The 25,336-nt window shown below is 44.7% G+C and overlaps 1 protein-coding gene and 1 pseudogene across 1 annotated transcript; both read right to left on the bottom strand.

Annotated features, from left to right (window-relative positions):
* Positions 1–4,171: 4,171 nt before the first annotated feature.
* On the bottom strand, positions 4,172–4,474 carry LOC123439851 (ribosomal protein S12, mitochondrial-like). Its single transcript, XM_045116495.1, has one exon. The coding sequence runs from the start codon at positions 4,472–4,474 to the stop codon at positions 4,172–4,174; it is 303 nt and encodes a 100-aa protein (XP_044972430.1).
* Positions 4,475–4,521: 47 nt separating this feature from the next.
* Positions 4,522–4,927, bottom strand: LOC123439850 (annotated as a pseudogene).
* Positions 4,928–25,336: the final 20,409 nt, after the last annotated feature.

Here is a 25,336-nt window from a genome sequence, read left to right as displayed (position 1 = left end):
ATGTTAAGCGTGCTCGGGCTGGAGTAGTAAAAAAATTGAATTTCTTTTGCTAGTAATGGCGCACTTCTATGTGGTGCGCCATTACTAAGTCAGATAGTAATGGCGCACTGTTGGACATAGTAATGGCGCACCAAATGTGCGCCATTACTAACAATTACTAATGGTGTGATAATAGTGGCGCACCTATAGTGCGCCATTAATAGGAAAAATAGGTGCGCCACTAACAGCCTTTTTTCTAGTAGTGAACAGTAGAGCTACGTAAACAAGGAACACATGAAACTGCTAAGGATCCACTCCACCTGCCAAGTAGACCAATCACAAGAGCTCGGGGTGAGAAATTCAATGAAGTAATCCATATGATGATTCAGCAAGCCAAGCATTGGAGTTAGTATTCAAAGTTTCTTGAATAACCCAGATGTCTGAAACTCGCCAATGGGATTCCTTGTAATCCTCCGATCTACATGGTGTAAGTAAAGGGCAAAAAAGGTCGCTAATTAGTGGCACTCAAGTATGCACCCGGTGTGTAAACTTCTTATTTTTATTTACCAATGTTGTTATTCGACTGAACATCCTTTGAGACCATGGAGTACATCAGAGAGAAAGATACGTCACCTAAAAAAATTACACCCTGACTTATATGAGTCGGCTAAAAACTCAAGGCATGGCCTTCTGTGGGAGAATGCCGAGTCCTTCCCAAAATCGCGTGGATCAATGAAAGATATGGATAAAGCTAGTTTGTGATACTGATGTATGATTTAACTCATATACATCCGATAATGAAGGTCGTGAAGGTCGAACAGTCTCGCTTGAGGAAATCGTTAACTGGTAACTCCTCTGTTGGTTGGTGAGTAGGGGACTAACGGGCTAATCGGCAAGTTAATCGGCCATTTAATCCATTAATTTGGCGATTTATCAGTTAATCGTCTACTCGGTAACCGTGTGAGTAGGGATTAATCGGCAAGTTAACTGGTTAACTGGACGAATTCTTGAGCAGGGCCTCACTTAACCCTGGTTTGGTAACCTTTCTAGCGCCGAGGTATCCATGACCTGTAGATAGAGGGCCACTTTCCATTGGATACTCCGAAAAAAAGAAGTAGTTAGCTAATCATGGGTCTATAAGTAAGATCTCCTTGCGTAAGGTTAAGGCCAGACGGATTACTGAAATGTAGTTTTACTAACGTTTCCTCATCAACTGCAAGAGTTTGTGGTGTGTGTTCTCGGACCAAAGAAACCAAACAATCATACCTTTCCTTTAATGGAGTATCTTGGGTATAGTACTCCCTCTTTATCAGCTCGATGTTCAATTAGCATTCCTTCACGGGGATCTTGACCGGATGTAAGTCAAGATTGCTATTATATTATTAAAGAACATAAACTTCAAAGCTTCTAGTCTGTCCTAACTCTTTCGAGTTGCTCTCCCAGTCAATGTTCAAAGGCATCACCATACCATAGCACTTTCGAGCTTGAGAAATGCTTTTCTGTCTTCTTCTCCATACCTTGTTTTCAACACAGTTAAAGTCCTGCTGATAGCTCCATCCCCCAGTCCAAACCTCTTGTAATAACCCCTGCAACCCTGAGAGTTCTCTGACATTGGCTTGTTCTGGCCAAGCTGTCCTGCCCTCTACCTTGTTTGTATGAGTAGATACCCAATTTTATAAATAATCTATTTCATTTATGAAATTTGGCTCACCCACAAAAAGTTTGTTCTGTTGGAACACTTCCTCTAGCAACCTGAGATGCTCCACCATGGTAGAACTGTACACTAGAATGTCATTAAAAAGACCAATACCCCTTTCCAGCATATCTCTTTAAAAACACTATTCATGAGTTGTTGAAAAGTTGTCGGGGCCTCACCTTGAATTCAAAAGGGCGGTCCTTCAAGCTATTTTGTAGATATCTTCTTCCTTTCATTCTTATTTGGTGATAACCAGCCTTCAAATCTATCTTAGTTCACACCTCATCCAAAAGTGTCGGTCTTCTATGATAGGAATGGGGTATTTGGAAAACATAGTTGCTGCATTTAGTTTTCTATAATCGAAACACATTCTCCAGGTTTCATCTTTCTTCAACCCGAGAGCTGCTGTGGGGCTTGTACTCGGCCTAATTACAACATTTTGCAACAACTCCTCTACTATCCTTTCAATCTCTATTTTGTGGGTGATAGCATTTCGTCGGAATACAAATGGTGGCCCACATTTAGAAAACATTTTTAGGGTATTTTATTTCAACAGAATAGAACAAACTTTTTATATATTCTATTTCATTTATATAAACTAAACGACCCACTCAACTTTCTTAATTCATCCAGGAAGTCCTTCCAGGTTTTGGAGGTTACACGGTTTAAGGCCCAGATCGCAAAGTTGACTTGATCGCGCCTTTTCCCATATAAAATAAGATTTGTTGCCCGGGAGATGTGTTCATCATCATCCAGGCTAATTCCCCGGCTATTTAGAAGCTCCCAGGCATTAGATTCCAATATATTATCCCTTTCTTTAGTTGTATAGATTCCATTAGTGGATGGTCATACCTCTAATATAGGGCTTTGAAGCATAAAGATCAGCTCAATCTAGTTTTTTCACAACGACTGGTTGAAGCTCAGACTCATCCATTTGTGCTTTGCAGATGATCTTTTTTTCACCGGTGGTGGTTTGGATTCTATCCAAGAGCTTACTAGTATGATGAATCATTTTAACAGAGTGTGTGGGCTTTCAGTTAATGCCAAAAAAATAATGTTTTCTTCAGTGGTATTTCCTTTTCTTTGAAACAAACTATTTTGGAGTGTCTTTAATGAAGAGATTTTACGAGTGAAATACTTATACCCTCCATTCATTTCCTTTTATTTCCAGGCTAGCTCCCTCTATAGCCGGTGGTTGATGTTGATGAGTATGGGAAGACAATGGTAGTTTCATTCTAGGTCCCACTAATTATTGAATAGTTGGTTTGAGTTTTTTTGGATCCATGCAAGCCATTTCGAGATGAAGTCATAAGTTACCATCCTGTCCCAGCCAGGAAGACAACTCTATCTCACAAGTTAGCTCGATCTTTTATTTAAGCCAAAAGCTAGAAAACCTATTTCAAATGAGTTTGGGCTTCGTTAAGTTATCCTCATTTCCTGAGATAACCGTAGTTCAACAAAACTAAAAGCTAGATATATCGTTGTAAAGTAGAGCTACACTGCATGATTGTATAGAAGGATAAGAAGGAATTTGAAATTCCTTCTTTTTTTCTTAAATCGAAAGAAGAAAGAGAGTGGGATAGGATGAAGGTAAATGCAAAGAGCTGATTTGATCAAAGAAGCTCGCAGCTTTAGTGCAACAAGCCGATCGGAAGCACTCATCTTTATCGACTAAATGCTTTTTTTCTCCTCGTCACTAAAAGCCCGATTCCTGGATCCTCCCTCTTTGCCTAGCGGTGAAGTAGATAGTAGGTTCCCCTGGCCCCACAACCAAGAGTCACTCATTGAAAGCTGACCAAGAATATAATAACTGCTATTTCAAGAAAGCATAGTTGGAGTTCTTCTATTGACGAAGGGAAGAGGTCGATCTTACTTTTCAGAGATACCTGACTTATTAGTGGACTGGTCATGTCATAGCGGAAGGTGAGAGGTGGAAAACAAGGAGACACATGAAATTCTTACGTGGACATAGCTTTCGAGACGAGTTGAAGGGAAGAGGTTTGATTGCTAATAAAATGAGTGGAAGAGCTGGTCGCTCAAAGGCATTCTCTCAAGTAGCAAAGGCAAGACGGAAAACCAGGAATGAAGGTTGCTAGGTACTGCTCCATGGTAACATCTATCGATTTTGCTAACGGGAAAGTCTGGCAAGAGAAATATCTGGTTGAGGAATTAGCGGAACTTTGGTAGCACTCGGGGACGGAATCAATCAAAGAACTAAAGAGATTGCCCATACCTACAGCAGCTCCCACTTAAGAAAAAATCTCTATCTCATCAGGCAGGTATACCTGACCCTTTTTTAGCTAGTTTCGGGGAAGCGGTAAGTTAAGTAAGTCAAACCCTTCTAAGTGAAGAATAGAGGAGAGAAATGGAATCTTAATAAGGGAAAGGGAGCTAGCTGCTTCCATATCGCCCCCAAAAAAGAACCAAAAAGTTCCAGAGGCATCTTCCATTCATTTCGATTTAGGTCTTTCTGCACCATATTCAGATCTTCCCTTTCTACGATGGGATTTCACAGCAAATCCTTGACGCTCGAATACGATGGGATTTCACACCTGGCAAATCTTTCAATCGACCTCCTCTGACTAAGACTATAGAATGTTCGTGCGAATTATGACCTTCGCGTGAAATTTGAGCAAATATATCATGTCGATATCTCAACTGTACTTTTGCTATCAGACGTAGAGCTGAATTAGGTTTTCTTAGTGTTCTCGTTGAAACACGAAGGCATACTCCTTGCTTATGGTGACATTGACCCCGAAGCTCCAGTACGGTCCGTGTGCCGTTTTTCTTCTCTACCATGACAAATCAATTGATTTTTTGTAGGCATCCCTCTTTCATATGTCCTTCCCCCCTTTTCCCTTTCAAAAGTGGTTACTCCCGATCTGAAGCACCCCTTTTCCATTCATAGAGAGATCCAATCGTCAAAATCAATAAAAAGGCCATCATGGACCAAGATCCAAACAGATAAATCTTGTTAGGAGGTACTCCCAAGGAAAAGAAAAGGTGACTTTCGGATCAGGGATAATAAATAAAAGAGGAACTAGATAAAATCGTATATCAAAACGACTTCTAGCATCACTGGAGGGATCGGAACCACATTCGTAGGCCGACAATTTTTCTGGATAGGTCAAACTATTGGAAGCAAATGGAAAAGGAACACCGAGTGGAATCAAAGAAACTAGCACACTAATCACTAAATAGATACAAATAGGTGCAAATTCCGACATCACCAAAGCCCACTTTGTTCTCTCGCTCTCCCCGTGGCGCTCCTTGCTTGCGGAGTAGCATACCAAAAAAAGACACTCGGATGTGGATTCAAACCACTGAAAGATTTCAAGGGCAATGCCCCTTGCTCTTCACAGTGAATAAAGAAAATCGGGATTTGTAGTCCAGCAAGAAAATGCATGCGCTAACGCGCAATGGTGCTAGTTGCTCAATATCTTGCTTATTTTTCTCTAACCAGCTGAGCTACCAGAACCACTTGCCTAAAGTCTCTTTTCTTCATCTATGAGCATCCTAGCTGTATTGGATGTCACACTCTGTTTTCTCTACCACTTTCCCTGTAATGCAAAAAATCTGAGCTTTTTAAAACTTTTTCAAAACAAATGTTGTGAGTGCCATGGTTGTCATTGTATGCTTGTGTGTTTGATCATGTGATGATAAAAAAACCCATTTCACAATATTGAGTTGTTTCCACAAAAAAAACTTTTCTGACTTCTGATTAAGGTAAAACCCTATTTTGAGTTGCACTACATCCCTTGATGGCAAGAAGTGTTATCACCCAAAGTTGATGATCTGATTTTATCTTTATTTTGGTGCTCCAAAACCACAAAATAATTATTTTGTGAATTGTTTTCTTAATTTATTTGCATGTCCATTTCTGAGGTCAGAAATGGTATTCCTACATGGAAAAATACTTTTCTGCCTTAGCAAAATCTGATTAAATTTGGAGATGATCAGAAGGACATATATTTTCCATACATAAGATTTTAAAACCCTATTTATATTATAATTATTTGAGTAAAACCCTGAAAACCATTTCTGTCTGTTTTGACCTTTTGAAATATTTCCAAAGGGAATATTCTCAATAAAATCCTAGAAAATTCCAGTGGTATCCCTAAGCCATATTTGGTGTCCGCATAAAGTATCACTTTAATCCAAGGTGATTAAGGACCCGAAATAACTGAAAACCCCTTCTGTCTAGAATGAAGTTAGAGCAACTCTAGATAGCAAAGTTTGTCCAATGATGTTGAAACTTTGCAGGAGTACCTAATACCTCAAAGGAGGGTTCCACACCAAAAATGGGATTTGTGGGATTAAATTTACCCACACTCTCTTTGGAAGGGACATATCTAGTTAAATGGTGAAGTTTTCAAGTTTACAAAGCTAAACTTGTCCAATGGAGCTCAAACTTGGTGAAACCCCATGTTTTAGCACCAAACCCTAACATGTTAAGTTGCAGCACTAGTGGTGGGGTGCAACCACCCCAAACCATTGTCGAGCACGTTCTGACAGATGGGTAAAAGCCCCTTATCCATAGATAAACTCAACCCCTTTGCTCCAAACTCTCAGATTAGGTGGCGAGTATCAATGCACAACCCCAGTACACTGGCCCCTCTCTGGTTCAAAGTAGAAATGCCAAAAACCCCAATCTAAGCTTCAGCTCAAAGCTGACAACACATGTTTCTCTTATCTCATTTGACCAGCCAAAACTCCCACGGGACTTCAACGACTAGCCTTATCCCAGTCAGTGCCCAGGACATGCTAGACACGTCCAAAGCACCTCAAAGCGCACCACAATGCCGTGGCATGCCAAAACTGTGCTCTAGGCGCACTAAATGAAGCCACCAAGGTGGGGGCGATGCCCTCGGCCAGTTCGAGCCTCCCCCGAGGTGTCCAACCTCTTCCCCCGACAAGCCCTCTGCATCGAGCGACCATCAGGGCTCCTCCTCTCCCACGCAAGAGCTTGTGCGATGTGTGCCCCCGTGCACTAGTACCGACCAAAGTTGCGCGGCCACTCATGCTCGACTCCCCTCTCTCTTCCTCTGTTGCAGATGGTTTTGGGAGTCCAAAACCACGTCGTGAGACCATGGTTTCGACCCCAGCTCCCCCTGCACCCCCATGCGCGCCACGGTGAGTCATCGGCGCTCCCGAATCGGCTCGTCGTCGCGGGCCCATTTATAGCCCTCCCCTCGCTCCAGCACACGTCAGACAGCTTCGCCACGACCACTAGCACCTCCCTAGCCACCTCAGCAAGCCAGCAGAGTCCCGGTGCTCGAGATCGATCGAGGGCCCTCCGCCTCTGAGCTCCTGTCGATCTCCGGCTACACGACGGCTCTTCCGTTCCTCGACCCACCAAACTACTCCCCTTGACCTCAGGAAGCTTTCCCCCAACTTTCCCAAGCATTTGTGTGCCCCTAGCTACCCTCTCGACCACCTCCCGAAACTCCTCCGTCGCGGCCTTCTCGTCGCCGGTGAACCTGAGCCTCTCCGTCGTTGTTCCTACCACCAGCACGTAGGCCACGACGAGCCGGACCTATTTCTATCTTCGTTGGGGCCCAAGGACGTCGGGAACCTCGCCGGCGTGCTCCTCCTCCTCTCTGGCCAGAGGTAGGAGACGACCCCGACAGGTGTGGCCCACCTGTCGGTGGCCCAACCCCCTCTCACTCACTGCCCGCAACCAGTGAACGCATGGCCCCGCACGTCAGATGCAAACCTGACGTGCGCGCGCCTGGGAAGGTTGTTGGCTGGCCTTTGGGCCGGCCCAGTCCCAGGCCAAGCCAAGCCAGGGACTGTTGCCCATTTTTCTTTTGTTTTAAAACTAGATTTTCAAAGATTTTTATCAAAATATTTAACCAGTGTAAAATAATAATTTTTTCACTGATATTCTTCTAAAAATATGTAGTATTTAATAAAACCATTGGTTGAATTTTTCAGCAACTATTCTGTTTTACAATAATAAAAAGTTTTAAATTGGAATAGTTTTGCTTCTGTTTGGTTGGTTTTCAAAATATTCCTTCATTGGGATCAGAGGCAAATATTTTTTTAAATAAAAACTTAGCTTTATCAATAATAAACAACATTTTTGAAATGACTTTTTGATCTGTTTTTGAGTGAGCTATTTCTTATTTATTATTTTGATGACGGTAGAAAATCCGTGTGACAAGGGAATCGGAGCGGAAGACCTCGAAGACCCCGGATACCTAGCTGACCAAGGGAAGCAGCCCTTTGACCATGACTGAGCATATGTTATATTGCATGTTAGTAGAGCAAGTATTTTTGTTGCATATGATCATAAGTGCCGGTAAATCATTGATGTGATGTTACCGATGGCTCCTCCGGAGCACACGCATTAAGCTTGATCCTACCACCTATGAGGATCATGCTAGTATCATGTTGACAAGTAAAGCTAGAGTAAGAGTACCATGAGCATGTTGTTGGTATAAATCAAGGGTTTATGAAAACCCCGTTGGGTGCCACTAATGCCCGAGGGTGATGATGAGTTAGGTGGCCACTTTTGGTGAAGTGGTGCATCGGATATTTGTGTGAGTATGGTTTCGGAAATGGGAATAGATTTATGATGTGTCAACCATCCCAACCTTACATGTACGACCATGTTACCCCTTTATGGGATGGGGTTGTGTTGGTTACTCTGGTCGGTGCTAGCAAAGAGCCACATTACTAGTGGCGGGAGTGATGTGTGGTCACTCTCGTGATGGGGTCGTGCCAGGTAGGGCGACTATGCCATTTTTACGTGTTCCAAGCACACCGTTGGTCCCCGCATGGTTGATATTGTCCAGATTTGGTGCTCGTAAGACGTACAACATGTGGGCTGGGTGCCAATCGAGTGGACCTCTTTGTCTAGTATCGTCAGGGGAAAGGCCTTGATCGGGTACTTACCTCGGGTATGATATATACCGCGAGTCGTGGATGACACGGAAGTTTCCCGGATCTCGTGGGTCCAACATACTACCTCTGGAGAGTGTAAAACTATTCGAATAGCCGTGTCCATGATCAAGGACAGTTGGATAATCCTGCTTAAACTACGTCGACTTGTTTCCGAATAAACCAAGTGTGTGTGTGAGTTGTGACGGAAGGAGTCATTATGAAAGTAATCTTATGACCAAGTTTGATGACTTGCCATACAGGGTGAACCCGGATGGTTCATCCCTGAGCAGATATTGATATATGTAACTTGTTCTTCAAAAGTAATTCTTTAACTTGATGCATATTCATGATCATTTACCACCAAGGTGAAATCCACCAAATATGCATGATATTGTTATCCTTCACTTTCATTGTTCGTATCATGGGCTGTTTGCGAGTACATTCAAGAGTACTCATTGGCTTGCCACTAGTTATATTATTGACCAGACATGGAAGGACCGGAGTTTGGAGATGAGTACGTCTTCGAAAACGCCCCTGCGAACTAGGACGCTTCCAAGTCAGAATGCGTGTCGGTGAAGGCTTGATGGCATGGGAACCCGCTTAGCCCCTATGATTTCCACCATTAGTTGCATCAGTATGATTTGGCCTTAGGCCCTATCTTGTGAACTTGACCATTCGGTCATGTGATGTAATAATTCGGTACTTGGATGTAAGACTCTATTATTCACTATATGTGTGTTCGGTGAACATTGATCTCTGGGATCACTAAGCACATTCATTCAGCGATCTCGACTCGTAAGTCGGGGTCCCCACAGTGGAGGAGCTTGCTCAAGAACCAAGATCCGGCTAGGGACTGAATGGCCCTTGTTCGGGAAGGTCTTCTTCTCTATAGACGCCATCAAGAACAAGAAAGGGGTGCTCCACTCCTAGTCAGTAAGCAAGTATTCTATTCGACGACGGACTCCATCAATCTGAGGTTCTTTCCGCCCGCCCATTCTACTTCCGTGTCGGAGGAAATGGGATTCAAACCCATGATACAATCTTCTTGTATGTAGATTTAGCAAACCAATGCCTTAAGACACTCATCCATACCTCCAAGTTATCGATCGGAATTGGATGTGTTGGGTTGGTTGCCCGAACATCCATTGCAAAAGTTGTAGCTCGTGTACTCTCCTTTACTGAGCGAGAAAGACTCTATCAAGATCTATGGATCTCCCGAGCGTCCAAGTGACACCCCATCCAATCCAAATCCGCCACTCGTTGGGTGAGGCATTGCTTTCTATGAACACCTCACCAGTGAATGAGAAACTTAGCCTCTGACCCAACCAAGAGAGAAGACAGGGTCAAGCCCACGCCACCCTTCCTCACCTGCCTGAATGGAATGAATGTCTCCTTCGTCTAGTCGAGAAGGGAAAAATCCCAGCGGGGAACAGGGTCGTGACTCTTCTAAGCCATTACATGACGGAGAAGTCCATTCTCGTCATGATCGACCCTCGTCCTACCATAGTGCCCGGAGAACCTGCTTCTAGAAGATTCTATAGTGATCCACTGAAATCGGCCTCGGGTGACGCCTCCCTAGTCGTCGAAAGATTTCATCCCTCGCTCGACCGTTAAGGTGGGATGAAAACTGCAATTAATGCTCTATCTCCATCATAGAATATGGGATACTCACTTTCAATGGCCTCGCATCCCCACAACCTCAGACTGGCCTTCCCTTCCAAACAGGGTTATAACGAGTCCGAGATCAGCAACATCAGCCAATCGTGTTGGTACGGTGGGTTCCCCATACCACTATTCGGAAAAACAAATTGCCATAGCAGGTCAAACCTTCGATCGGTAAATGGGAGTTATAACCGGCCGTAACCCCAATTCCAAAAAAAATGATTGGATTGAGGTTCGTGCAGGGATAGAATAGAAACTAATAAAGATGGAGCAAGAAAACGGATGCGCTAACGCGCAACGGCTTTTGTGCTAGTTGCTCAATCCGTTGCTTGTTTGGTTCAAGGTTGACCTCACCCGCCACCCTACGTCAGTAGTCTTCCAAACTTCTATTCCCTTATTTTTTCTCTAAGGTAAGATCCTTCAAGAACTGCATTGCAGTCGCAACGGGGCTCTGGTGAATATTGTCCACCCGTATGAGCCAGTCTGTGAATATTTGTAGCTCGGGATCGTTGCTGAAAAACCACCATACTACACTAAAACAATTTGAAGAAAATCACAAGTGACTCTAATTTAAATTCACTAGTCGTGTTGAGTTTTTCTCCAATATAACAAATCTGTCAATCCTGATATTCCCACATTTCATTATGGTCCAGTGTACATTCCTGAATGAAAGAAATGAGCTTTTTTCTGCACCCCTTCACTCACTTCTAAATGACTCTTTAGCACTCTCTTTTTTATATCAAAAATAAAAAAAATTACCTTTACCATACCTTCCAAGCAAGAGTCTTTTATTGCAAGATTCAGTTATTACTGAACAAAGAGAAAATCTCATTATAAAGTATGAGATCAATTCGGAAGTACTTTTTTCTTATCCTAGCACACGGAATTGAATTGATCTTATTTAGGACTTCCTAATCTATTTTTATCTTACCTAATTCTATCTACACCCATGGGGTAGGTACGCCACAAGCTCTCGGTAGCAATCTTATTCAAAAGAATCTCGCTCCCTAAAAGGTTGCCGATACCATACCTCTATTGAACCCTACTGGCTCCTATTGTTTAAGCAACAATATCAAATAAAAAACTAAGAAAGGCTGATGATAACTGAAATACCAAAAAACCCCAAAGAAACTCAATCTAAAAAGCCAAGAACGCATGCAAAAAATGAAATTCAAGGTAAACGCTCAGAAAGCGACATGTGACGGCGGCTGAGAACACGCCATGTGATGACCCGTATCGTTAAAAGACTCCCTAAGAAGTGCTCCCTAACTAGTTGTTGTCACTATTTGTTGGAGGCAAGACAAGATTAGACGAGCCATGTTTCTTGAACAAAAATGAATTTTCCTTGGGGGCGCTACGAAACAACCGAGTGATTTCTCCATGAAATTAGTCAGGTCATGTGCTGCTAGGTCCATCCGTCGTGGCTGCTGGATCAGTCAACATAACACCAACCATCCCCCCTGCTTCACTCACCTCTCGATTGTAGCCTCTGCTCCGCAGCACGGGCGCACTGGTCGCTCGCCTCACCCGCCACACCTCGTCTCCCCTTGCAGCAGCTATCACCCCGCCACGTCCACCGACGAGCACTGCATCAACCCACCGACAGTGGCGTGAGCGCTGCATTGCAGCATTGGTAGCGCCGACCAACGTTGCACAACACCAATAGTCGCTTTCGCATCTCAACACCAATAGTCACCGCCAGTCGCTACATCGGAGAACCAGTGCGTCTCTGTAGAAACACGAGTGCTGCATCAGAGCTCGAGCATTCAAGGGCAGCGTTGCATGGAAGCACCGGTGCCTCTCCACAAACGTTTTCGAGTGTTTCGTCGCAACTCCGGCAACGCAGTTGAACATTGTATAGAAACACCAACACCTGCCAGTAAGCACTATAGCGGATCACCAGAGCGTCTATCCAGCATCGCGAGCGCTGCATCACAGCTCTGGCAAGAGCTACATAGGATCATCGATGCCTCACTTCAAGGTTGCTAGCGCTGCATCGCAGTGTGCAGCCACCCTCGCAGCACGGGTCGCTAGCGTGTGCATCTCCTGATTGGAGCGGCATAGGCCATAGGAGCTTGGTTGGATCGTGCACTCAGAAGAAGCAGAGAGAGATAAGAAAAAGGGGATCGCGTTTCTTACTGAAAAACACAAAACGTGTAGCTCACGTCCACTGTAGTTAACGAGATAATGATGGGTGATCGATGGACCCACGGGACTCGTGGCTTGCGTGGAACACAACTTATGTGTTCACAAAATTAGTCGAGCAATAATAAACGTTTTCCATTTTCCTGTCCAAATAGCCGAATCGCAACGGGTCCAAGAAAGCCAAGTCGCACATGGGACCCGCATGTAGGCATCCGCGCACGATCCAACGGTCGATCCTCCTTCACACACTTTTGATCATTTCATCAATACACAAACCTATTCGCACAAAAAACCCATACACAAACCACACGACATTATCCAATTCCCATAATCACCTCCTCCATTTCGAATCCTCCGTCTCGTCGAGGTGGTTCATCGTCTCGTCGAAGGGGATTGCGGGAGGCGTCACGTCCAGCTGTTGGAGGCGGAGATCCACCAGCTCTGTGTCGAGGCCAAAAGGGTGCTTCTCTCATAGCCTAACCTCATGCGCATTCCCGCGCCCGTGAAGATATGCGGTGAGCACTGGCCTCAAGACCCCTTTACTACCCTCAAATGCGGGTGTATCACACTTGTCGAGAAAAGCACACCTATGGGAACCTCCAAGGATCTCTTGATCGTTCGACAGAGAGAGAGAGGTGGCGCCCAGAGCGGAACTAGCGATCAACACGAGCAAGGACTTCTACCCAGGTTTGGGCCGCTTGGCGCGTAAAACCCTACTCCTGCTTTGTTTGCATTGGGAACTTACTTTAGGGTTACTTGATACAGTGATTGTCTTTCGGCTGATGATCAAAGAGTCTAAACCCCAAAAGGTCCAACCCCTAGAACTGAGCTTTCGGCCTCCTTTTATAGGCAAAGGAGTCACAAACAGTGCTCTGAAGTGGGTTCACGAGTCGCATAGTGAATAGGGCACACCGCTATCTATCTACCGCAGTGTCAGGGGCAGTAAATGCCTTGTTAGCCCCCCTGGCCTGCATCAAGGTGGCATCGACACGTACCCAGGTGTATTGACACCTGGGCTTTGTGCTGGCGCATGAGGGATGCGCTGGAGCGGTGGTAGTCGGGGGCAGTATGGCAGGAGGGACACATGGCGGGCGAAGGGAGCTTGCGAGCTTGGCGCCCTTGCCGGTGGCCTAACCCGTCTTCCCGGCAAGGAGGGCTTGTCGAGGCCTTATACATCTTCCCGGCAAGGAGGGCTTCACGGGGTCTTGCGAGTCTTCTCGGCAAGGACGGCTTGATAGGGCCTTGCGAATCTTCCCGGCAAGGAGGGCTTATCGGGGCCTTGTGGGTCTTCCCGTAGGTCCTTCTTCGTGTACTGCCGCCAAGGGTGTTGCTGGCGCCCGTGCACAAGTCTGGGGCACAGGAGACCCTAGTCTCTAGTGCACCGACAGGAGCCGTCCTGTATGGGCCACACCCGCGCGCGAGGCGTCGTTGGGCCTGGCCCAAAGTGGATAGGGTACTTGGCAGCTCGGAGCCGTTGCAAGTGGCCTTTACCCGCGCCGTGCATTAAACACGCGAGGTGGGGAGGCGTGCGCACAGCGGCCAAAGGTGGCCACACGCACGCAGAGCCGATGGTTTGGTATGCAAGGGTCAGCTCGCATATCCTCCCCACACATAACAGGGGGGAGCGCAAGTGCATAAGCCCATTGCCCCCAACTTCCTTCAATCTCGAAGCCGCCGCCGTCGCCTCCCTTCAGCTAGAGCTTCCACCCCATACCCCCTCCCACCTTTAAAGTTGTGCTTCGGGCAACCGCAGCTTCCACCGTCGTTACGGCGCCGAAGGGAACCAAAGGCAAGAAGGGGAAGGTTGTTACCGCGGAGAAGGAGCTGGTGAAGATGCGGAAGCAGTTTGCCTACTTCTCCCCGGGGCATGATTCGCTCACCCTGAAGCGGCGCTACCAGTTCATGTGGGCGGCCCGGACGACGACGCATCCGGCCACCCGCGTGACCCCGGAAGAGGTCGGCGGTGGCTTAGACAAGTATCCCTTCTTTGCCGACTATTTCTATTGCGGGTTGTGCCCGCCCTTCTCTGAATTCTTCATCGACATCATGCACACCTACAGCTTCCATCTTCTGGATTTCACGCCGAACGCGGTGACACGCATGTCGATATTCGCGCATCACTGCGAGAACTTCGTCGAGATCACTCCCAACACGACCCTCTTCCGCCATTACCTGGATTCCAAGGCCTGGATGTAAAGAGTTATACCCAGATGGGGCCCTTCGTGAGAAGTGGGAAGAATGGCGGGGGAAATGGTGTTGGATCAGCGAGGAGGGGTATCTGCCCTTTTGCGAGCCGAGGACCGCCAAGATCGATTCCCGCGACATGCATTGGAGAGATTTCGACCCGGATGATAAGAAGCTGACTGTCACCGTCAGCAAGATCTTGCATCTCAAAGCCGCAGGGTTGACGATGGAGATGGTGGGTGCTGACTTTGTCCGCATGCGCATCGCCCCCTCTAGAACAGGGGAGAAAGGCCAGCCTCGGCCTTCGTGAACGCCACGGATATCATGCGGCTGCGGACTGGCTTGAACAACAATCTGACAATGCTGGAGCATGCCTTCGTTTGCCAGAAGCTGTTCAAATCTGACTCGAGGACTCGGCTGTTGCATGGCGTCATACCCTTGCAACAACTCGGCATTAAGCGCCCTCACGGTGATGATGCCAGAGTGTAATGCTCATGGCGTGGTCACAACTTGGATCGAGCCCAAGGAGGAGGATGTCTTATCTTTCTTCAACTACTTGTTAGAGAAGCCCATCGGGGAAGAGACCGGCCTCGTCCGTGACACCAACGACGAGGAAGTGGCGTACATTGCCAGCTGGGCCGAGGAATGATCCCTTGCTGAAGCGGCCGGAAGTGTCGGCTTTTATGACGAGGGGGCACTCGAGGAAGAGACGCTACTGGAGGGAGAGCTTGCCGGGGAGCCCATCAGCACGGCTGCTGGGGGTCCTTCGGAGGAACGAGCGCCCGATGAAGAGGAAGAGGAGGTGCCTCTGGCCCGCCGGAAGCCCAAGCGAGTGCTTAGACTTGCTGGCTCCAATCTCCACGTCCGGCCAGCTCCGTCCTCCGCGCATGTCAAGCGTCCCAGGGCCGCATCCCCTCTGGGGGATGTTGAAGGGGATGGGGATTTTGATTTCTCGGCCTTCAGCTCGGGGGAGGAGGGAGATTCTTGATGACCCACAAGTACAGGGGATCAATCGTAGTCCTTTCGATAAGTAAGAGTGTCGAACCCAACGAGGAGCAGAAGGCTCTGATAAACGGATTTCAGCAAGGTAAAACTACAAGCACTGAAAGTAGCGGTAACAAGTGATTGTGTAGCAAGGTGAAACGTAGCAAGCAAAGAGTAACAAGTAACAAGTAGTAGCAACGGTGCAGCAAGTGGCCCAATCCCTTTTGTAGAAAGGTACTAGCCTGAACAAAGTCTTACAGGAGGAAAAACGCTCCCGAGGACACACGGGAATTTCTATCATGCTAGTTTCATCATGTTCATATGATTCGCGTTTGTTACTTTGATAGTTTGATATGTGGGTGGACCGGTGCTTGGATACTGCCCTTACTTGGACAAGCATCCCACTTATGATTAACCTCTCTCGCAAGCATCTGCAACTACAAAAGAAGAATTAAGACAAAGTCTAACCATAGCATTAAACTAGTGGATCCAAATCAGCCCCTCACGAAGCAACGCATAGACTCGGGTTTAAGCTTCTGTCACTCCATCAACCCATCATCTACTTACTACTTCCCAATGCCTTCCTCTAGGCCCAAATATGGTGAAGTGTTATGTAGTCGACGTTCACATAACACCACTAGAGGAAAAACAACATACAACATATCAAAATACCGAACGAATATCAAATTCACATGACTATTATTATCATGACTTATCCCATGTCCTCAGGAACAAAAGTAACTACTCACAAGACATAATCATAATCATGACCAGAGGTGTAATGAATAGCATCAAGGATCTGAACATAAACTCTTCCACCAAGTAATCCAACTAGCATCAACTACAAAGAGTAATCAACACTACTAGCAACCTTACAAGTACCAATCGGAGTCGCGAGACGAAGATTGGTTACAAGACATGAACTAGGGATTGGAGAGGAGATGGTGCCGATGAAGATGTTGATGAAGATGCCTCCCCACCGAGGAGAGGAGTGTTGGTGATGACGATGGCGATGATTCCCCCTCCGGGACGGAAGTTTCCCCGGCAGGATCGTCCTGCCGGAGCCCTAGATTGGATCTGCTTAAGTTCCGCCTCATGGCGGCGGCGGAACCACGAAAAAGCTCCCGATTGATTTTTTTTTTCCAGACCAGGACGCTTCATATAGCAAAAGAGGGGGGCTAGTGGGCCTTCTGGTAGCCCACAAGCTTGCCCACCGCCACGAGGGGGTGGTGGCGGAGTGGGGGCTTGTGGGGCCCTGGTGGCCCCCTTCGGTAGTTCTTTCGCCCAGTATTTTTAATATATTCCAGAAAAATCCACGTAAATTTTCAGGGCATTAGGAGATGTGTAGAATAGTGGACTAGGATTTGCTCCTTTTCCAGTCTAGAATTCCAGCTGCCTGAATTCTCCCTCTTCAAATAAACCTTGCAAAATAAGAGAGAAAAGGCATAAATATGGTACCACAAGTAATATAACAGCCCAAAATGCAATAAATATCAACATGAAAGCATGATGCAAAATGGACGTATCAACTCCCCCAAGCTTAGACCTCGCTTGTCCTCAAGCAAAAACCAAGTTCCATAAACATGTCCACATGTTGAGGGACGAAGGTGTCGATAAAACATAATGCGAACATGAGGGCATCATGATCACACATAGAATAGCAATACATCATAAAGATTCTTATGGGAAAGTAACAATTCGTTCACAAAGCAAAGCATGAAGCAAAATACCATACCAAGAAGTAACCAACAATAATCCATAGTCATTGAAGCAATTGCAATTTATCACAACATCAGAAAGAGTCAAATAAGAGCTTGTGAGGAAAACCCACATACTCAATCATCTCTTTCGTTTTCCACAATTGTTACAACTCATGTGGTACTCATGGTGTCAAAGTTTCAGCTAGACACAGAGGAAGATAGGGGCTTATAGTTTTGCCTCCCAACCATTTACCTCAAGGTTAAGTCAACAACAATAAAGCATGGGTACTCAACTCCAAGTTGATATATGAATATAGATCTTTCCCAAGCATGTGACGGTAGCCAAGACAAAGGCAAAAAGGGAATTAGTGAAGATCACCATGAATCTTACAAGGGTAAAAATTAAAGGAACAAGATAGACCCTTCGCAGTAGGTAGCAGAGGTTGTCATGCGCTTTTGAGGTTTGAATGCTTGTCCTCTTAGTGCGGAGGAACGCCACTTTATATTGCCTCTGGTGATAAATAACTTTATTATGAAGTCTGTCGCTTTTATGTCTTCCTCATCATAGGTTCGTACAAAGCTTATTTTCCACACACTAATAGATCATACATATTAGAGAGCAATTTTTATTGCTTGCACCGATGACAACTTACTTGAAGGATCTTATTCAATCCATAGGTAGGTATGGTGGACTCTCATGGCAAAACTGGGTTGGAGGTTTATGGATGCACAAGTAGTATCTCTACTTTGTGCGGGAGTTTTGGCTAATATGAGGTGGAAGCAATCGTCACATGCTAAGGTATCTCTAATCATATAACATTGTTTGGAACCAAGAAAACACAATTCATTATGTTGTCTTCCTTGTCCAACATCTACTCCTAAGCATGTAATAGTTTGGTGAGTGCTCACAATTGTAAAAAGTGTCTAAGATGATATATTTATATGTGAACCTCTCTTTCCTTATTACTTCTTATTAATTGTGACAATGACTAAGGTCTATGTTGATTCATTCTCAACAAGTTTCAATCATCATACGTGTCATAAGTGAAGTTATCACTTTCCATAAGATCGTCTCATGATCTTTCATGCTATCGTTCTTTTCATACTTTTGATCATGGCACAAAGCAAAGCCCTTGACTAAGACACTCTTTATTATATAGCTCGTAAGCTCGAATACATCGGGGAAGAGACAAAAGCAAAAGACTCAAACTAAAAACTAAAAACTTATTCCTCTAAGAGAAGAAATAAAAACTGAAAAGGAAAGAACAAAAACAAAGGTAAAAGCAAAAGATATAAAGGTGATACGATACCAGGGAAACTCCCCCAAGCTTGGCAGAAGCCAAGGGGATTGCCCATACCAATGCTTAGTTGCCTTCCTTCGGTGGTGATGGTGGTGTTGTTGTCGCCTTTGATTCCAAGAGAGCTATCAATCTTTGATTTATACCTTTGAGATCTGTGACAGAAACAAGCTCTAAACGAAAACAAAGGAAAATTGCGCGATACGGAGATCAAAACCTTCGGGCAACTATATATTGATTTTTTTCTGGGCCAGAAGGAGTCCTCCGCAAGAAAACGGAGTCCGGGAGGCACACGAGGTGCCGACAAGCTTGCCCTCCGCCACCAGGGGGTAGAAGGCGGTGGCAGGGCTTGTGGCCGCCTTGTTCGCTCTCCGGACTGCTTTTTTATTTTTCAAATTGTCCAAAAATTCCAAAACGGAAGAAATTTCCTATTGGAAAAGTATCGGAGTCCAATTTGTTGCCGAAACAGATACATCTTCGTTTTCAAGGTCTGAAACAGGATGATAAACATCCCTTATGTACTCCTCTGGAGTTATGACATTGATGATATTGGTCTCGACATTTATGGGAGTACCAGAGATATAATGCTTGATTCTTTGCCCATTTACCACTCTAGGAAATTTTCCTTCCGTGTTATTGATTTTGATGGCACCAGAACGATATACTTCCTCGACAACATAGGGACCTTCCCATTTAGAGAGAAGCTTGCCTGCAAAGAATCTCAAACGAGAATTGTATATCAAGACATAATCACCTACATTGAACTCTCGTTTCTGTATTCGTTTGTCGTGCCATCTCTTAACCTTTTCTTTGAACAACTTGGCATTCTCATATGCCTAGGCTCTCCATTCATCTAACGAGCTGATATCAAACAACCGCTTCTCAGCGGCAAGTTTGAAATCAAAGTTGAGCTCTTTGATTGCCCAATAAGCTTCGTGTTCCAGCTTAAGAGGTAAGTGACAGGACTTACCGTAAACCATTTTATATGGTGACATGCCCATGGGATTCTTATAAGTAGTCCTATAATCCCATAGTGCATCGTCAAGTTTGCTAGACCAGTTCTTTCGAGATCTATTGACGGTCTTTTATAAGATCAACTTGATCTCCCTATTACTCAACTCCACTTGACCACTAGACTAAGGATGATAAGGAGATGCAACTCTATGGTTGACATCATACTTAGCTAGCATCTTGCAGAAAACACCATGAATGAAGTGTGAACCGCCATCAGTCATCAAGTATCTAGGGAGTCCAAATCTTGGGAATATGACTTCTTTAAGCATCTTAATAGAGGTGTGGCGATCAGCATTTTTAGTGGGGATAGCCTCTACCCACTTAGTAATGTAATCCACAGCAACTAAGATGTGAGTGTACCCATTGGAACTCGGGAAGGGTCCCATATAATCAAAGCCCCAGACATCAAATGGTTCAATGAAAAGTGAATAGTTCATAGGCATCTCTTGACGCTTACTGATGTTCCCTATCCTTTGGCATTCGTCACAAGACAAGATAAACTTACGGGCATCCTTGAAGAGCGTGGGCCAATAGAAACCTGATTGCAATACCTTATGGGCAGTTCTATCTCCAGCATGGTGTCCTCCGTAGGCTTCGGAATGACACTTCTGCAGGATCTGTCCCTGTTCATGTTCAGGCACACAACGTCTAATAACACCATCTACTCCTTCCTTATAAAGGTGAGGATCATCCCAAAAGTAGTGTCTCAAATCAAAGAAGAATTTCTTCTTTTGTTGATAGGTGAAACTGGGTGGTATGTATTTGGCTACGGTATAGTTTGCATAATCAGCATACCACGGTGCACTATGTGAAGTGCGGATGACATTTAATTGCTCATCAGGAAAGCTGTCATCAATAGGTAGTGGGTCATCGAGGACATTCTCTAGCCTAGACAAGTTATCTGCTACAGGGTTATCAGCACCCTTTCGGTCAATGACGTGTAAATCAAATTCCTGTAGCACGAGAACCCATCTGATCAGCCTAGGCTTAGCGTCCTTCTTCTCCATGAGGTACTTAATAGCAGCATGATCAGAGTGAATAGTGAATTTGGAGTCAACTATGTAAGATCTGAACTTTTCACATGCAAACACAACTGCTAAAAATTCCTTTTCCGTAGTGGCATAGTTTCTTTGGGCACTGTGTAGAGTTTTACTAGCGTAGTGAATGACATTCAACTTCTTGTCAACTCTTTGTCCCAGAACAGCACCAACAACATAATCACTAGCATCACACATGATTTCAAAGGGCAAGATCCAGTCAGGTGGTTGAACAATAGGTGCGGTTATCAAAGCCTTCTTAAGTATTTCAAAGGCTTCCTCACAATCCTCATCAAAAACAAAAGGAACATCCTTCTGCAAGAGGTTGGTAAGAGGCATAGAAATCTTAGAGAAGTCTTTAATGAACCTTTATAGAAACCAGCATGACCTAGGAAACTTCGTATACCTCTGATATCTGTGGGGCAAGGCATTTTCTCAATGGCATCAGCCTTAGCCTTATCAACTTCAAGGCCTCTTTCAGAAATTTTGTGTCCTAAGACGATACCTTCATTAACCATAAAGTGGCACTTCTCCCAATTCAAGACGAGGTTGGTTTCTTCGCATCTTTGTAAGACTCGATCAAGGTTGCTGACGCAATCATGAAAGGAAGACCCGTAAACGGAGAAGTCATCCAAGAAAACCTCGACAATCTTTTCATAAAAGTCAGAGAATATAGCCATCATACATCTTTGCAAGGTGGCAGGTGCATTACATAAGCCAAAAGGCATACGTCTATAGGCAAAGGTACCGAAAGGGAAGGTGAAAGTGGTTTCCTCTTGATCAAATTGTGCAACATGTATCTACGAGAAACCTGAATAACCGTCTAGAAAGCAAAAGTGTGTGTGCTTTGATAGCCTTTCTAGCATTTGGTCGATGAACGGCAAAGGATAATGATCTTTCCTGGTTGCCTTGTTCAGTTTCCGGAAGTCTATCACCATTCTATAGCCGGTAATAATCCTTTGTGGGATTAGTTCATCCTTATCATTAGGAACGACGGTGATACCTCCCTTCTTAGGTACGCAATGTACTGGACTTACCCAATCACTATGAGCAACAGGATAAATGATTCCTGCTTCCAGAAGCTTTAATATTTCATTTCTAACGACCTCTTTCATCTTAGGATTTAATCTCCTTTGATGATCAGCAACTGGTTTAAACTCAGAATCGGTTTTAATCTTGTGCTGACATAGAGTAGGACTAATACCCTTAAGATCATCAAGAGTATATCCAATAGCAGCGCGGTGCTTCCTCAGAGTTTTTAGTAACTTCTGCTCTTCGTGCTCTGAGAGGAGAGCACTAATAATGACAGGATATATCTCCTTCTCATCAAGATAGGCATACTTAAGAGTATCAGGCAACTGTTTAAGCTCGAACACAGGATCACCCTTTGGTGGGGGTGGATCCCCAAGCAGTTCAACAGGCAGATTATTCTTGAGAATAGGATGTTGTTCTAAGACAATTCTATCTATCTCATCTCTCTCCTCCATATGCATATAATTTTCATGCTCAAGCATATATTGCTCTAAAGGGTCCGTAGGAGGTACGGCAATAGAGGCAAGAGCAATGATTTCATCTCTACGAGACGACTCTCTTTCATGGGTTTGTCTTCCAAACTTGGAGATGTTAAATTCATGAGACACACCCTCGAAACTTACTGTGACAGTCTGCTTAATGCAATCAATGTGAGCATTGACAGTGTTGAGAAAGGGTCTACCAAATATGATGGGCCAAAAGCTATCTTGTGCAGTACCAAGGACGAGGAAATCAGTAGGATACTTCGTCTTACCACACAAGACTTCTACGTCTCTCACAATTCCCCGAGGGCAGATAGTGTCCCTATTGGCTAGCGTAATAGTGACATCAATGGGTTCTAACTCAGCTGGTGCAATCTCATCTTTGATTTCATCATATAGAGAATGGGGTATTGCACTAACACTAGGACCCATATCACATAAACCATGGTAACAGTGATCTCCTATCTTAACAGAAACAACGGGCAGGCCAACTACAGGTCCGTTCTTGTCTTTTGCGTGAGGTTTAGCAATTCTAGCGGAGTCCTCACAGAATTTGATAACATGCCCATCTATGTCTTCGGCTAAGAGATCTTTGATAATAGCAACACTAGGTTCAACTCTAATCTCCTCAGGGGGTGCAAGTGGTCTAATGTAACCCCTACGTATCATAGTTGGAGCTTTAGAATAATCCTTTATCCTAGCAGGGTATGGTGGTTTCTCAGTGTAAGCACAAGGAACAACAGGATCAGTAAAAGCTATGATTTTCTCCTCAACTAGATTTGTTTTGGCTATGTTGCTTTCTACAGGAGGATGATATTTAAACCACTTCTCTTTGGGAAGATCAACATGAGCAGCAAAAGATTCACATAGAGAAGCTACTATCTCAGAGTCAAGTCCATACTTAGCGCTAAAATCTCTAGAAGTGTTCCTCTCAACAAAAGATTTAACGCAATCAAACTGGAAATTCATACCTAACTCCTTACCTTCCTCCGGCTCCAAATCTTCAGAGTTGTGTTTGATTCTCTCCAATAAATTCCACTTGTGATCAATATCCTTCTTCATAAAAGAACTGGCACAAGAAGTGTCAAGCATGGTACGATCTTCATGAGAAAGCCGATCATAAAAGTTTTGAGTGATGATTTCTCTCGAGAGCTCATGATTGGGGCATGAATATAGAATTGATTTAAGCCTCCCCCAAGCTTGAGCTATGCTTTCCCTGTCACGAGGCCAAAAGTTATAAATAAAGTTCCGATCACGATGTACTAAATGCATAGGATAGAACTTCTGATGAAATTCCAATTTCAACTGATTGTAGCCCCATGATCCAGCATCATCGCATAGCCTATACCATGTCAACGCCTTATCCTTCAAAGATAAAGGAAAGACTTTCTTCTTTACCTCATCCTCGGGCAAACCTGCAAGCTTAAATAAACCACAAACTTCATCTACATAGATTAGATGAAAGTCTGGATGTGAAGATTCATCTCCTGTAAAAGGATTAGCCAGCAGTTTCTCAAGCATACCCAAAGGAATTTCATAAAAGATATTTGCAATAGGTACCTCAAGTTGAGGAGCAACTCCTCGTGCTTCTGTCCGTGGTGAAGATATCCCGAACAAACTCCTCAAAGGAAGAGTTTCCATAGTGACAAGTGACAATACATTATAGCACAGTATAAAAATGTTTCCTTACCAATTTCCACTTACCAAAGGCGCTTCACTCCCCAGCAACGGCGCCAGAAAAGAGTCTTAATGACCCACAAGTATAGGGGATCAATCGTAGTCCTTTCGATAAGTAAGAGTGTCGAACCCAACGAGGAGCAGAAGGCTCTCATAAATGGATTTCAGCAAGGTAATAACTGCAAGCACTGAAAGTAGCGGTAACAAGTGATTGTGTAGCGAGGTGAAACGTAGCAAGCAAAGAGTAACAAGTAACAAGTAGTAGCACCGGTGCAGCAAGTGGCCCAATCCCTTTTGTAGCAAGTGACAAGCCTGAACAAAGTCTTATAGGAGGAAAAACGCTCCCGAGGACACACGGGAATTTCTGTCATGCTAGTTTCATCATGTTCATATGATTCGCGTACGTTACTTTATAGTTTGATATGTGGGTGGACCGGCGGTTGGGTACTGCCCTTACTTGGACAAGCATCCCACTTATGAGTAACCTCTCTCGCAAGCATCCGCAACTACAAAAGAAGAATTAAGACAAAGTCTAACCATAACATTAAACTAGTGGATCGAAATCATCCCCTCACGAAGCAACGCATAGACTGGGGTTTAAGCTTATGTCACTCCAGAAACCCATCATCTACTTACTACTTCCCAATGCCATCCTCTAGGCCCAAATATGGTGAAGTGTTATGTAGTCGACGTTCACATAACACCACTAGAGGAAAAACAACATACAACATATCAAAATACCAAACGAATATCAAATTCACATGACTATTATCATCATGACTTATCCCATGTCCTCAAGAACAAAAGTAACTACTCACAAGACATAATCATAATCATGACCAGAGGTGTAATGAATAGCATCAAGGATCTGAACATAAACTCTTCCACCAAGTAATCCAACTAGCATCAACTACAAAGAGTAATCAACACTACTAGCAACCTTACAAGTACCAATCGGAGTCGCGAGACGAAGATTGGTTACAAGTGATGAACTAGGAATTTGAGAGGAGATGGTGCTGATGAAGATGTTGATGAAGATGCCTCCCCTCCGACGAGAGGAGTGTTGGTGATGATGATGGCGACGATTCCGCCTCCGGGAGGGAAATTTCCCTGGCAGGATCGTCCTGCCAGAGCCCTAGATTGGATCTGCTCAAGTTCCGCCTCGTGGCGGCGGCGAAACCACGAAATATCTCCCGATTGATTTTTTTCCAGACCAGGACGCTTCATATAGCAAAAGAGAGGGGCTAGTGGGCCTTCAGGCAGCCCACAAGCTTGCCCACCGCCACCAGGGGTTGGTGGCGGAGTGGGGGCTTGTGGGGCCCTGGTGGCCCCCCTCTGGTAGTTCTTTCGCCCAGTATTTTTAATATATTCCAGAAAAAATCCACATAAATTTTCAGGGTATTTGGAGATGTGCAGAATAGTGGACTAGGATTTGCTCCTTTTCTAGTCCAGAATTCCAGCTGCCTAAATTCTCCCTCTTCAAATAAACTTTGCAAAATAAGAGAGAAAAGGCATAAATATGGTACCACAAGTAATATAACAGCCCACAAAGCAATAA

Source organism: Hordeum vulgare, chromosome 3H (genome assembly GCF_904849725.1).
Source record: "Hordeum vulgare subsp. vulgare chromosome 3H, MorexV3_pseudomolecules_assembly, whole genome shotgun sequence".
Taxonomy (NCBI): Eukaryota; Viridiplantae; Streptophyta; class Magnoliopsida; order Poales; family Poaceae; genus Hordeum; species Hordeum vulgare.
Note: the sequence above shows the minus strand (reverse complement) of the source record. Positions and strands in the feature narration are given on the sequence as shown.